Below are 15,695 nucleotides of genomic sequence, written 5' to 3' on the forward strand. Positions count from 1 at the left end.
TGTGAAAACATCATAAGGCACCAAAGAGCTCCTAGTCAGTCACGCCACTATCTGATTTCCTGAAACGTTCACATGAAACAAACAAACAAACAAAAAATGAAACAGCGCTAACCATTGGACTTATCCATTCACCAACCATAAGACACAATCTTCTGAGTTCATTACTAAGAGTAAAGGGAAGGAAAAAGGAAGGGGCTTCAGGCTGCAGCTAGGACCCTAAGATAAGCATCCAGCAACCTCCAAGGAAGAAAAATAGGAGAACGACTCCTACTGCTAAACAAAACACACGTTTTCCTTGAGTGTTCTGCTCCTTAAACAAAAGACACTTTATAATATAACGATGCCATCATAGAAAAGTTGACATTCTGCTACATAATCTAAGTGGTATAGAAATTGGTATAGGTCACCCCAGGGCCCAGAACTCTCCCTCCAAGTACTGGTGCCCCTTTCTCAATTAGTTGTTACTGGCTCTCATGCATCAAATACAGATTTCCTATTTCTCCCTTTTGAAAACTGGAAACTTGGAACTGGTATGAGACTTTGGGGGAAAAAAAGTACAAAGTCAGGAAAACACAAAAGGAGTCAGCCATGACTTTTCAAATCTTTTTTCTTTCTTTCTTTTTCTTTTGAGACAGGGTTTCTCTGTGGAGCCCCTGTCCTGGCACTTGTTCTGTAGACCAGGCTGTCCTGTGAACTCACAGAGATCCGCCTACCTCTGCTTCCTGGGTGCTGGGATTAAAGGCATGCACCACCATTGCCCTGCCCAGCCCAGCTGACTTTTCGAATCTTCACAGCTGTAAAACTTCTCAGATTTTCCTGTGTCCACACCTTACGTAAAGCAGTGGTTCAGAAATGAGTCCTGTGGAACTGTGAATCAATGAAGACAATTAAAACTAAGGCTCAGAGAGAGATGGCTGTGGTGGTTCATACCTATAAACCCAACACAAGGAGCTGAGGCAGGAGGATTGTTAGTTTGAGGCCAGCATAGGATACAAAGTTATAGGGCCAATATAAGCAAGACCTTATTGTCTCTAAGAAAGTGATGGGGGGTTAGTTCAGTTGATAGAATGCTTGCCAGCATGCATGAAACCTTAAATTCAATTCCCAGAGCCATATAACCAGGAAGTTATTTATCCCAGCAGTAGGGAGGCAGAGGCAGGAGGACCAGAAGTTCAAAGTCAAGTGCAGCTATATATACAGGGAGGTAAAGGCTAGACTGGAACACATGAGACCCTAGTTCAAAGCAAACACAAGCCCCCAAAACTTTCAAACTTAATCTTAGGTTTGGAGAAAGGTTTTGGGCAAATGTTTTTGAATACTGGCATCTTGGCTTATTCTAAATTAATTTCCTTCTTAATGTGAGTTTTGCTTTTATGTACGTCTGTGCAGCATACTCTGTGCAGGACTCACAGAGGTCAGAAGAGGCACTGGAACGCCATGGAGCCAGATTTACACACAACAGTAACAACGTGAATGCTGGGAACAGAACCTGGGTCCTCTAGAAAAGCAGAAAATGCTCCTGACCATTGAGACACCTTTCCAGCCCTACTCTAAATTCTTTTTTGTTTTGTTGGTTTTTTTTGAGACAGGTTTCTCTGTGTACTCCTGGCTGTCCAAGAACTTGATCTGTAGACCAGGCAGGTTCCCAACTCAGAGATCTGCCTGCCTCTGCCCCTTGCTACCTGAGTGCTGGGATTAAAGGTATGGACCACCACTACCACCACCTGGCTAAGTGTTTTATGTTTGTGTGTTTTGTGACTATATATTCTGGATATTAATTTCATGTTGGATCAATACCTGGAGGATTTCTCTCATTCTATAAGCTATCTTTTTTCCCCCCCAACACAGGGCTTCTCTGTGTTGTCCTGGCTGTCCCAGAACTGACTCTGAGGAGCAGGCTGGCCTGGCAATCACTTTTCTTACTATGCAGAAGCATTTTAATTTAATATGACCCCATTTTGAACCAAAAGTTTTAAGGGCAAAGAAGCTCTACAAATCCACTCTTTGAATCACAACTTCAACCTGGAGATAGGCAGACAGCAAAGACACTACTTGTGATCCTCAAAAGGGCATCATTGCCATCTCATGGCCCAGAAAGCAGATATCCTGCCTCTACATGGCCCCAGCCCCTTTCATGATGCTTTTAGACTGCAATGGGATCTGAACGGATTTAAAGTGTTGAGGCTCCAATCTCACTGTTCATGCAGCTGTTATCCATTTACCAGCCCATGTTTCTCTGTTCTGTTCCGCTGTTCTGCATTTTGAATTCAGAGCTTGGTGTCAGCAAGGAAAGCACCAGAGCTGTCATGCAGCAGCCTTTGGCTGTGTTCTACCAAGGGATGTATCATCCACAACCTACTCACATCTCTCCCCCACCAGCTACCAAAAACTCCCCTGGTGAGAAATGCTATTATAAGAAGGGGTGGCTGCTTTGTGACTCACACTGTTTCATTAAAAAGATTTTTTCCCCCAAACAAATTTCAGTAAAGAAATCCAAAGGTTTTCCAAAGCCACAGCAAAATAGAACAGCTCATAATAGTATTTTTCATAGGTCTGCCACTTCACTGGAGATCCATACCCAAACACAGAAGATGTTTATATTCACTTAGCTTTTTGTGTTGCATTTGGCCTTCGGGTCAAGAGAACAGGTAAGAAACTAATTGATTAAACTCAGCAAAAATAACTGGGCTTGTCGGAGATTATGATGAAAGGCAGCTAGCTTGTAAGCCACAGGTCTTACCTACAGCTCTCCAGGGCATCTGTTAAATGGTATAAAAGTTTCAACAGACAGATTCAACGCAATGCCCATCAAAATCCTAGCAAAATTCTTCAAAGACCTCGAAAGAACGGTACTCAACTTCATAGAAAAGAAAAAACCGAGGATAGCCAAAACAATAAAAGAACGTCTGGAGGCAGCACAATCCCTGACTTCAAACTCTACTACAGACCTACAGTACTGAAAACCGCCTGGTATTGGCATAAGAACAGACAGGAGGACCAATGGAACCGAGTAGAAGACCTGGATATCAATCCACACATCTTCAAGTACCTGATCTTTAATAAAAAAGCAAAAAATATCAAATGCAAAAAAAAGCATATTTAACAAGTGGTGCTGACAAAACTGGATATCAACACGTAGAAAAATGGAAATAGACCCATATCTATCACCATGCACAAAACTCAAGTCCAAATGGACCAAAGACCTCAACATAAAGCCAGCCACACTAAACCTTAGAGAAGAAAAGTGGGAAGTACACTTGAACACACTGGCACAGGGCACCACTTCCTAAATAGAACCCCAGCAGCACAGACACTGAGAGAAACAATTAATAAATGGGACCTCCTGAAACTGAAATGTTTCTGTAAAGCAAAGAACACGGTCAGCAAGACAAAACGACAGCCTACAGAATGGGAAAAGATCTTCACTAACCCCACATCAGACAGAGGTCTGATCTCCAAAATATACAAAGAACTCAAGAAATTGGATACCAAAAGATCACATAATCCAATTAAAAAAAAATGGAGTACAGACCTAAACAGAAAACTCTCAACAGAGGAATCTAAAATGGCTGAAAGACACTTAAGGAAATGATCAACATCCTTAGTCATCAGAGAAATGAAAATCAAAACAACTCTGAGATTCCATCTTACACCTGAAAGAATGGCCAAGATCAAAAACACTGATGACAACTTATGCTGGAGAGGTTGTGGGGAAAAGGGAACGCTCCTGCATTGCTGATGGGAATGCAAGGTGGTACAACCCCTTTGGATGTCAGTGCGGTGATTTCTCAGAAAATTAGGAAACAACCTTCCTCAAGACCCAGTAAACCACTCTTGGGTATATATCCAAAGGATGCTCAATTGTGCCACAAGGACATGTGCTCAGCTATGTTCATAGCAGCTTTGTTTGTCATAGTCAGAATCTAGAAACAATCTAAATGCCCCTCGACCGAAGAATAGATAAGGAAAATGTGATACATTTACACAATGGAGTACTACACAGCAGGAAAAAATAATGATAGCTTGAATTTTGCAGGCAAATGGATGGAACTAGAAAACAGTATTTTGAGTGAGGTAACCCAGACACAGAAAGACAATTATCGGGGCTGGAGAGATGGCTGAGAGGTTAAGAGCACTGATTGCTCTTCCAGAGGTCCTGAGTTCAATTCCCAGCAACGACATGGTGGCTCACAACCATCTATAATGAGATCCGGTTCCCTCTTCTGGCATACAAACATACATGGAAGGAATGTTGTGTACATAATAAATAAATAAAAAAAAAAGAAAAAAAAAAGACAATTATCACATGTACTCACTCATGGTGGTTTTTAACATAAAGCAAAGAAAGCCAGCCTACAATCCACAATCCCAGAGAATTTAGACAACAATGAGGACACAAAGAGAGATTTACGTAGATCTAATCTACATGGGAAGTAGAAAGTAGAAAAAGACAAGATCTCCTGAGTAAATTGGGAGCATGGGGACCTTGGGGAAGGATTGAAGGGAAAGAGGAGATGCAGGGAGGGGAGCAGAGAAAAATGTAGAGCTCAATAAATATCAAAAAAAAAAAAAAAAAGAAGAAGTGTCAGCCGGGCGTTGGTGGCGCACACTCGGGAGGCAGAGGCAGGCAGATCTCTGTGAGTTCGAGGCCAACCTGGTATACAAGAGCAAGTTCCAGGACAGGCTCCAAAGGCACAGAGAAACTTTGTCTCAAAAAAAAAAAAGTTTCCAAAGTATCTAACCAGGGTGGAGTACACCCAATAGCCTATGGTTTACACTGGTATTTGAGGACAGCTGTGACAGCAGCGACTAGTGTTTTAGAAAACTCTCTATCAAGCTTAAATGGTATTATATCTTTGAGGGTGCAGATAAACAGAATAAACAATACTTCACAAAACTAATTTGTTAGTGTGGAATCCCAAGGGTTCCTTTAAGTTCCTGTAGAATTTCCAGTCCATGAGGGAGTCTCAAGATAAACAAGTCCTAGAGCTGGAGAGATGGCTCAGAGGTTAAGAGCACTACCTGCTGTTCCAGAGGTCCTGAGTTCAATTCCCAGCAACCACATGGTGGCTCACAACCATCTGTGGTGAGATCTGGTGCCCTCTTCTGGCCTGCAGGCATACATGCAGACAGAATCACTGTATACATAATAAATAAATCCTAAAAAAAAAAAAGATAAACAAGTCCTAACCTGCTCTTCTCTAAGGAAAAGGGGCTACTGGAGATGGAAACAAATAAACATGTCTCCAAAGAGCCCAGAAATATGGGCAAAATGACCACACAGGCTTGGGGTCCTGGGATTTTCTAGTTCTGTCCCAAATCATCTAAGTAACTCTGCTTCTCCCACATGCTAAGAAATCACCTTTGGCCTTAGAAGATATTGTATAACACACAAAATGGAAGTGAGTATTTTTAGAATAATCCTATTTTATAGAGGGAAGGGTACTACACAGAAGTAGTCTGGGGCCATGTTATAAGTCTATCTCACCAAGACCACAATGGCAAAGTACACGCACACACATACATACACACATGTGCGTGCATGTGCACACACACCAACACTGCACAAGCGCCTTTCAGAAATCAAGGCATTATCTGTCAGTTGTCATAGTTCCTCAATAAAACAAAAAGAAAAAGCTATCTTAACACGAACCTTTTAAATTCTTCATTTTGAGCAATAAGTACCCTTTGTAACAAAGGTTTATTAGTTATTCTTGGAGAATAATAGTCACTGGTGTTGGTTATCACACAAGGCTTCTTTAGTATATTACTAAAAACAGCATTAAAACCAGGGATAAAAGAAAAAGGAACAAAAAAAAAAACCAAACAAACCCCGATTCAAAAATGGACAGAGGAGGGGCTGGAGAGAAGATTCAGCAGTTAAGAGCACTTGCTGCTCTTCCAGAGGACCCAGGTTCAATTCCCAGAACCCACACAGAAGCTCATAACCTTCTGTAACTCCAGTTCTGGGAGACTGGAATAAAAGTGTAGCAAGCGCCGGGCGATGGTGGCGCACGCCTTTAATCCCAGCACTCGGGAGGCAGAGGTAGGCGGATCTCTGTGAGTTCGAGACCAGCCTGGTCTACAGAGCTAGTTCCAGGACAGGCTCCAAAGCCACAGAGAAACCCTGTCTCGAAAAACCAAAAAAAAAAAAAAAAAAAGAAAAAGAAAAAAAAAAGTGTAGCAAGCACAAATGTGGTACAAAACACCCATACACATGAAATAATAAAAAAAAAAAGTTAAATAAGCAAATGACATGAACACATATTTTTACAAAGATACATGAATGGCTAGGAAAAAGAAACATTTATCATATGACAGAAATGTAAACTACAACATCACACTTATTAGGTTAGCTATTATCAAAAAACAAAACAAACAAACAAATAAACAAAAAAGGCCAGATACGGTGATTCCACACCTTTAATCCCAGCACTTAGAGCTCTGTAAATTTAAACCAGCAGGGTCTAAGTAGTGAATTCCAGAATATCCCCCAGCAATATATAGCAAGACCTGAGAGAAAGGGGATAATGGTTCTGAAACAGAGGGGCTGGAGACAGAACTCATCTTAGTAGTCTTTGCCGTCAATGTATGACACCAAGTTCAATCACCAGCACCAAACAAACCAGGCAAGTAATTCTAGCACTCAGGGGCTGGTGAATGTGTGTGGGGGGGGGATTTATCACATTTATCCTCAGCTCCATAGTGAGTTTGTCAGCTTGAACCATATGAGACACTATCTCAAAAAAAAAATACAATCTAGCAATTTTACTCCTAGGTATATGTGAAAAATATGTGGATATGTCTTAGTGGTGTACTGGAACAGTTGTGGTGGTGGTGGTGTCAAACCAGGGTCTCAATTTGTACATTCACAGCAGTATTAGCCACAACACGGAAGCAATTCTTCTGTCAGTGACAGACACAGAGACGCAACTATGCTACATCTATTCTATATCATATACTTTGTCACACACATTGTGTGGTGTATGCTCAGCCCTAAAAGGGAAGGAAATTCTGGCAGGAAACGCAACAACATGGATAAGATTAAGGGCATCATGTTAAGTGAAATAAGATAGTCACACGAAAATACTTTACAACTACTTACGTGCGTCCTTAGTGCTCCACTCAACTACATACTTAAAAATGGTGACGATGGCCGGACGATAGTGGCGCACGCCTTTAATCCCAGCACTCAGGAGGCAGAGGCAGGTGGACCTCTGTGAGTTTGAGGCCAGCCTGGTCTACAAGAGCTAGTTCCAGGACAGACTCCAAAGCTACAGAGAAACCCTATCTCGAAAAACAAAACAAAACAAAAAAATGTTAAGTATGAGACAGGCGGTGGTAGCACACATCTTTAGTCCCAGAACAGGGAGACAGAGGCAGGTGGCTCTCTGTAAATTAGAGACCAGTCTGGTCTACACAGTGAGTTCCATGACAGCTAGGGCTACTCAGAAAAACCCTGTCTTGAAAAACCAAAAAAGATGCTGGTAAATTTTATTACACATATTTTACCACAGTAAAAAGCAATTGATGGGGGGTGGGAACACACTGAATTGATACACTATGGAGCTCAAAAACCTACACTTACCAAACCAAGGGGGAAATTGCCTTAACAAAGATTTAAAAAGTGGTGAATCATGCTTCTAGAAAAACAATATTCAATGACCAGAAAACAAAGGGATAACAAAGATACTGAAGTCCAAGGATAAACTTCACTCTTCTTTAGACCTTCTCATTGGGAAGACAGAGAGCCCCCTTATACTAGGTCACACGAGACAATGCTTTGTCACAACACAAAGATCACCTGACTAGCCCAGAAACAAAGTCACAGAAGAAGAATTCAGAAGAAACACCTTTGCAGCAGCCTCACACATACCTGAGTGTGGTTATGCAACATAGAACTGATAAAGCAGATAAAATCTACAGCCAGATTCTTAAAAAGAAAGAAAACAAAGATTCTTGAAAAGAATGTTAATATTTAAGATGTTCCCGGCACCTACAAAAGCTCCTGGTATGTAGCAGGTACTCAATAGATAAACAGACTGAATGAATGTCTTAGTGCAATCAGTCTACACAGGCAGGAGTCTCATGCTTTGAGACAGTGAGGGAAACCGGGAAGCTAGGTAATGTACCCACTTTAGTGTCATGATTTTTCCTAGATCTTGACCTCTGTGACTCCCGGCTGGGCCTGCACCTGTGAGGCCACAACTCAGTAGGCCCTTCAGTGGCACCAGCAGCTAGAGGCAGCTGGGCCTTATATAAACAATCAGGGGGAAGGCACACAGAAGGGGACACTGCTACAGTTACTGTCTGTTCTGAGCCGCTCAGTTCCCAAGACCATGGCAGATTGGCCTAGGCCTTTATGAGGAGAGAAATGCTTAGTTCCATGTGAAAAAAAAAAGAATGGTCTTGGTGAAAAACACTTGTACAGATCCTGTCTAAGAAAATATCTAACTAGTTTAGAAGTATCAGAAAACAATGCTAATGAATGCACCAAAAATACCACCAACTTCTTTCAGTTTCAGAAGAAAAAACGAAATCCATGACAGAGCTGAGTAGATGCTACGCTAACTACACTCCCAGAATCTGTTACAAATTCTCCTCAGCTTTACCAAATTCTGGGATTGGGGTCCAGTCATCTGCATTGTTAGGCAGCTCCCCAGAGAATACCAAGCAGTCAAATTTAAAACTATTCTGGAGCCATTCACAGTTACCAGGAGAACTCTTGTCTATATCCATTTTGTTCCTGTTATATGCCCAAGAGTGCACTGTAAACTGTTATCATGCCTCACCTCACCTGGGCAGAGACACCAGGCTATTGGGCCTTCACTCTTCCCACGTGCCTTCCAAGACTGACAAAGCTAGGGAACTTGCAAGGTAAACTTCCATCAGTCCAGAAACTGTCCCAGCGCTGACTTAAGATGAAACTTGATTCCTTATTAACTCCATCACTGGTCTTCACTCCTTATCCAAACAGCACACCAGAGACAAGAACCCAATTCTGAATGCAAAGAGAAACCTGGTTCTCTCTTTTTTTCCCCTTGGTTTTTTTGAGAAAGGGTTTCTCTGTGCAGCCTTGGTTGTCACAGAACTCACTTTGTAGACCAGGCTAGCCTCGAACTCACAGATCCACCTGGTGCTATGTGAACATAAGATTGAGAAGTACAAACTACTAGGTCTCTGATAAGCCCCTTCTAGTACTTAAACCTATAATGTTAAGAAGCTAAGAACCAGCCAGGCCGTGGTGGTGCACACTTTAATCCTAGCATGGGAGAGGCAGAGGAAGAAAAATCTCTCAAGGCCAGCCTGGTCTACAGAATGAGTTCCAAGACAGTCAGGGATACACAGAGAAACCCTGTTTTGAAAAACCAAAAGGGCAGGAAGGGATTGCTAAGAAGCAGCCATTTGATTTGGATTGGGCCACAGCAAAGCTTGGGGTGCAGGAAGATGAATAAAAATCTACATTAATCTATCATTCTAGAGACTAAGGTTAGGATTCAAGTTTGGGACTAACTTCAAGATCCAAGTACTGCAATCTCAGAGACCTGTTATGGTTAACCTAATTTAAGGCTAAATAAGAGCAGAACCAATATCCCATTTAAGTCAACACTGGTTCCCTATGAGGTTTTTCCTGCCAAATTTGGATGCATCACAAGTTTCACTTTATTTGTGTGCATGTATGTGTGTGCATGTGTGTATGGACATGTGGAGGTCAGAGGACAACTTAAGAGAGTTGATTCTCTCCTTCCACCATGTGGGTCCTGGGGACTGAACTCACATCATCAGCTTGGTGGCAGGTGTCCTTATCTGCTAAGCCACCTTGCTGGCTATAACTGGCTATTTTAAAACTTGAGTTCAGTGCCCATTGAGCTTGGATGGATTATCATCACATTTGTAAAATACACAGCATGTTTCTTCCCAAGAATGGAGCTAGCACTTTGGTTAAGGATGCCCTGGCTCACAATATTCCTGTGACATAGTTGGCGATGAGTCTGTTTAATATAAAAATACACACATCCATAAAGCAACCATGTTAAGAATTTGACCACTTTTGCTTGCAATGCCTTTCAGATCTCACAAGGAATAGTTAACTAAGATTCTTAGGAAATTATCTTTGCCGGAAGGAAGCATAGAAAATAAGCCCCTCATGGTAATATAAAGCTAAAAATCCTACATTAAAAACAAAGTCTTCACTAAGGCTAGAACGTTCTTGCAAAGCTGGGCAGGGAATATCTTTAGGGACCACTGAATGCTTTTCCTTCTTCAGAGAGCTCACAAAGGCCCATTACCTCCAGCATACCTACAGTGAGACACAAAGAGGCTTTCTGGTCCACTCCAAAAGAGTTGGCAACTGTCCCTCATTATTTAAGAACAGAAAAAAAAAAACAAGGCTTTTGAAAATGCTAGTGTGACAGCAAATAGAACTCAGAACTCAGAAGATACCCTGCTAGCATATTCAGACACTTAGCAAAGTCACTCCATCTCAACCTCAGCCAATGGTTTGGTGAAAATACACACACACACACACACACACACACACACACACACACACATAAGAAGCCAGACCAAAGCCCTCAATAGCCAGCAATTTTACAGCAGAACTCAGAAAACAGAATATCTCCTAATATGGTGGATCCTTCACGTTTTCTCTCCACATCTGGAAAGCCCTATTCCAAGGTTAGCAGAACTACTACAAAAGGATGACCTCCAGAATGCTATCAGGAAACCAAAGCTACAGCCTCACCTCAGAACAAAACCAGCAGTTGAACAGTAATTCAATTGCTTCTCAAAGGTAGCTTTCCTCAGTGGCATTTATGGGGAAAGTGGATGTAGGTCAGACTCCAGGCAGCACCAGCCTCCATCTGGGGCCTATCTATGTTCCCATACTTGTAGACCTCTCTGCCCACCAAGTTCTAAGGAGACAGAGAAGGCACAGAGCAATAGCACTGTCTCCAAGACACCACCATGTTCCATTTGGATTTCCTTTGGCTTTGTTTTTGTGTATACTGTCACATAAGACCCTCAATGACTGCAGGACAGACATCTACAGATAAACATATAAAAAACCAGGGACTTAAATGACTCGTCTGCTCAAGGTTATAAGTTAGGCACTTTACCCTGAGCCTAGCCTTCCCACTGACTGGCTAGTAAGTTTCCAGGATACTACTTCCTTAGGTTACCGATGAGAGAGGCCATAGTTATGTCTTAGGGGACAGCTGGACATAAGCCACATGACTACAACTGAAACAACTCAGAAGGAGAAGGGAAAAGGACTAAGAGTTCAAAGCCAACCTGTATTATATACAAGTTTGAGGCCAGTCAGGGTCCACATATTAAGACCCTGTCTCAAAACAAGCAAATAATAAATAATCAAACCAACAAAATACTAAATGAAAAGAGCCAGGGTTCTGGCACTGTCAGGCGAGCACTCCAGTCCCATCTCTGCTACCTGTCAGCTAGCCGTCTGGGGTCCTTACCTCCCCTGCAAACGGGGAGTAGAGTTACAATGACGAAAGGGATGATGGACATAAACCATTCACATTTCTTCATTTGCAAATACTTGTGCCAGGCACAGTGTACAATTTACAGCAGTGATCAAGAGATAGTTCTGGTTTCACAGAGCTGAGACTTTAGTCAAACTCCAAGAAAAATAAGTAAGCAGATAAATAAATGCTTTTAGAACATGCTAAAAAAAAATTAAGATTACCACAAATGATTGAAAACAGTCACAGGAAGGGCCAGATGTTAAGAGTGGCCTCTGAGGAGAAATTTCTGTTGAGCCCTAAGAGGTCCATAGGAGCTATCTATGTGAAGAATGGACGAACAAACATTTCTGTCATAAAGAACGCAAGATGTGCAAGGGTCACAGCAGGAGGAAGGCCCAGGAACATGGAAGACAAATGTGATCACAGTATGTCCTCTCACAGCCTTTTGGAGAACAACCGTTACAAGCTGCAACCACTGAGGATTACCACATCTATTTTTAAAATTACAAAGATGAGCCTAGAGAAAGGTGCTGTGTCTTGTCCAAGGTCAAAGCTACTCAGAAGAAGACCTAAAGCTGGAAGCCCTCAGTATTCTACTTCCTGCGCTGTGAGGAGTCCCCGAAACACCTTGAAAACCCAAGTAATAACACTGCATTGACTTCCAGGCATTCGGTCAATCAAGCACTGAAAGCCCCACCTTTGGAATCTTACCACACAAGAGCAAAAGCAGCTCAGACCCAACTCAACAGCTCCGAAGTGGAAACGGCTTCTCTTCTTGCAGCCATGAATGAGAGAGAAAAGGATGCCCTAGAAAATTCCATGGTCTGTTCCAGGAGACAGAACCACTGATGCAAATGAGCACTCACCTCAAGTGAACAGCACAGGAAAAGCTAATTACTCTATCTGTACCAAAGAACAAATCCCTTTAAACAGCAGTTCTCGGTCAGGCTGGGACACCCACCCCAGTAAAAGGCATCTGGGAATTCATGGAGGCAGTCTGAGGTGAACTGCAGGATGCCCTGGGTATTCAATAGGTTCAAAGTCTTGCAAAATGACAGAATGGTCCTACATAATAAAAATAAATAAATGTACTTACTACCTATAATGTTAACAAGAGCCCCCCTCCCATACATTAGAGACACTGAAAAGGTTAACATCTTTAACTTTCCTTGTTCAGTGGCGATCAAGCTCCCTGATCGTAGGCCTGAATGGGGGTGGGGGGAAGAACTCCAAGGTTTCACAGCTGAAGAGTGTGAAAATCTGGAATTCAGTGGTAAGCTCATAACTTTATCAGGGAACCTGGCAGTGGAACAAGGATAAATAAGTTTCTAGCAAGAGACAGACTTAAGAAATCTCACCCAAAAGGTAATTCCTCTTCTCACTCCTTCATACAAGCCCTTATAAAATTCTGTGACTTTGGAGAGCTGATTTACGCAGTTTTCAGTTTTAAAGGCAGACCAGTGACATCTTATTTACAAATGTAATCACGACAGTCTTGCAAATACAGTCGACTCTTTCTGGACTCAACTACTTAAGGAAGATTATTAACCCCAAGATGCCTATCGCAGGCTGAATGCCTAGAGGTTGCCGAAGGCAGGCGTGTCTTGTATCTGACTCCAATAGTTTAATGGCAGTCTAAGAGGCTCCAACCAGCCACTATACCCCACCAAAGTTTTCTTCAAAAATTTAAGATTATAGAATTGACCAAAAGAAAGAGAAAAATAAGAGAGACCCAAAAACCCTATTCTGTTTTGAAATAGCTACAAAAGTAAACCCACAAGGTAAATCTTCCATGATCTGAGAAAGCTTTTTCCCACACAGTATCTAAAATTTCACCCAAAGGAGTCTGAATATGTAACTTCTTCACTTCAACTGCTAATAAGCACACAGCGGTCTCACACCCCTTTAGACCAATTTTCCAGAAGCCTGCCCTGCCTTCTCAGGACAGCCATGCAGACAGACCTGTTTTCCTCCAGAAGTGCCTGCCAGGCCTTTTCTGCCCTACCAGACAGAGCCTGGGAAATCCCCCTCCAGCCTTTTCCTGGCCTGTCACCAGAAGCGCACACACAGAATGAATCCATCCAGAGTCTCTCAACCTTCCTCTTCCCTGTCACATACCAACTGCTGGGCAGTAATGCCCCACCTTGTCGGTGCTTTGTTTAAAACAAAACAAACAAACAAAAAACCCAAAAAATGCAGATTCACGGGGAGAGCAAGCACTTAGTAAGGAGCAGGAGAAAAAAGATGGAGGGCTGTGAGAGTCACTGAGCCAAGTCTTCTGAATGCAGCATCGGAGACCAGAACCCAGGGAGGGAGGCTTTCCATATTGCAGACCACACCTGTCTAAGCCAGCCTCCTGCTCCATTTTAAACAATCTGTACAGTTACCCAGCTGGGTGGAAAAACTAGCAAGGCTAAGGAACCACTTGTCCCCTAGTTTTATTTCTTTTTCTCTTTGTTTAGAAGACACTACTCCCTAACCAGACAGGTAGGCACCATGCTGCAGTGGCAGAAATGAAGTGTCCAAACCAGCCAAGAAGACCTCTTCTCTGAGGATCATGATGCTAATAAATGGGACTTTAATGGGCAGGTTTCACTCTGCCATCCACAAGTGAACACATGCCTGCTGTCCTACAACGCCCGACTCCGCAGCCTGGTAGACAGCGTCTTCCCTAGGCAGTAGTTATCCCACTTGATCCTATTTCTCCTCTGGTAGAGAAGGAACCAAGGGAAAGGCAGGAGTTAGCTTTATACCCATAGCTTAGCACACTGAGAGGTTTGGGGAGCCCCGGCACGCCCTGCCTTGGCACTCCACCCTTACAGGCCTCCGTCACCCGCGGACTCACCACTGTGCGAGCTGAACCACCTGGGTGCGATGTGCAGAGGTAGAGCATCCGCCAGCGAGGCTCGGGAGCCCAGGTACAGCATCCCGTCTCTATGGTGACCGCCGCCTGTCTCCTGGTAACCATTGCCGTGAGCATATGTGGAGTCCGACGTGGACCCTCCGCCGCCCGGCGCCCTCTCTGAGTCGCCGGTCCCGCGGGAAGCTGGGGTGTAGAGGCCAAAGGGCACCCCTCCGGCCGTGCTGGGGTCCATGCCCATGCCCGCCACCGAGCTGACCGAGCGGCTGCGCAGCCCCATAGCACCGCCGCCCGTCCGGTAGTGCCCAAAGTGGGGCGCTCCTCCCGGCGGCGGCACTGCGCTGTCATCGGTAGAGACCCCCGGGAAGGGGCCCCGAGAGCGAGCCGCCGTGCTCTGCTTGCCCCCCATGTTCGCCCGGGCCCCGGTGGGGCGGGAACCTCGAGGCCGAAACCCTCCCCCACTACTCAGAAGCGGGTGGAAGACTGGGCGAACATAAAGGGGGGGGGGTTACAAAAGAGCCCCGAGGGAGAAAATGAAAAAGAGAGAGGGAAAAAAAAAACCTCAGAAGATCCGCGGGGCGGAAAAAGCAAGCGAGCGGGGACCCCAAACTAAGAATTTCAAACAGTCCAAGCAGAATGCATGTTCTCCTTAAGGTCCGAAGACGCGCGGTCCGGAGCGGGCGCCGCGCGCTACAGGCCGCCCCCGGGCTCGAGAGCCTGAGGAGCCGCAGCGAAGGGAGGGAGGCGCCGGAGGAGGCCGCCCGCCCGCCCGCAGCAGGAAGCGGCGGAGGCTCAGGGAGCCGCGCGCGTCCCCGGTCTCAGGACTCGACGACCGGGGCCGACGGTCCGGACTCCTTCAGGCCTCGGGAGGGCTCGCGGCGGTGGGGCAGCCAGGCGGAGCTCTGGAAGCCGCGGTCGCGTGGCGTCGCGCTCCGGCTCCAGCCGCCGCCGGCCCCGCCAGCCAGCCGCACCGCCCCGCTCGGTCCCGGGCTGCGCTCGCCGGCGCTCCTCGCCGCCGTGGAGACAATGGAGGGCGGCAGAGCGCACGCGCGGCCCGGGCCCCCTCCCCCCCCACCCCCCCGCCGGGTTAACCCTTTCGCGGCCCCTGCGGCGCGGCGAACGGCTGCGGTCCTGGAGGTCCCCACCCACCCGCCGCCTGCGCCCCTGGCGTCCGGGAACCGGCAAGCTCCAGCCGCGGGGCGTCTGCGACAGAGGCCCAGACTTCTTCCGGAACCAAGCACGGCTAGAGTCGCCGCGAAAGTCGAGTCACTACGTTCAAGAAGAATCCTTGCGTGGGGGAGGGGCGGCGACGGTTTTAGTGGGTGGGAAGAAAACTAGAAAAAAAGAAA

At 45.0% G+C, this 15,695-nt stretch overlaps 1 protein-coding gene across 2 annotated transcripts in view; it reads right to left on the reverse strand.

The window, feature by feature from the left end:
* Znrf1 (zinc and ring finger 1) overlaps nt 1-15,383 on the reverse strand; it is a 102,337-nt gene extending 86,954 nt beyond the window's left edge. Inside the window, exon 1 of one of the 2 annotated variants that reach the window (XM_075977299.1) lies at nt 14,332-15,383. In XM_075977299.1, the coding sequence (XP_075833414.1) occupies nt 14,332-14,755 (424 nt within the window). In that variant the 5' untranslated portion in view covers nt 14,756-15,383. The remainder of the gene's footprint in view (nt 1-14,331) is intronic. The other variant, XM_075977298.1, reaches the window with a different exon arrangement.
* Nucleotides 15,384-15,695: the final 312 nt, after the last annotated feature.

This window comes from Microtus pennsylvanicus, chromosome 6 (genome assembly GCF_037038515.1).
Source record: "Microtus pennsylvanicus isolate mMicPen1 chromosome 6, mMicPen1.hap1, whole genome shotgun sequence".
Taxonomy (NCBI): Eukaryota; Metazoa; Chordata; class Mammalia; order Rodentia; family Cricetidae; genus Microtus; species Microtus pennsylvanicus.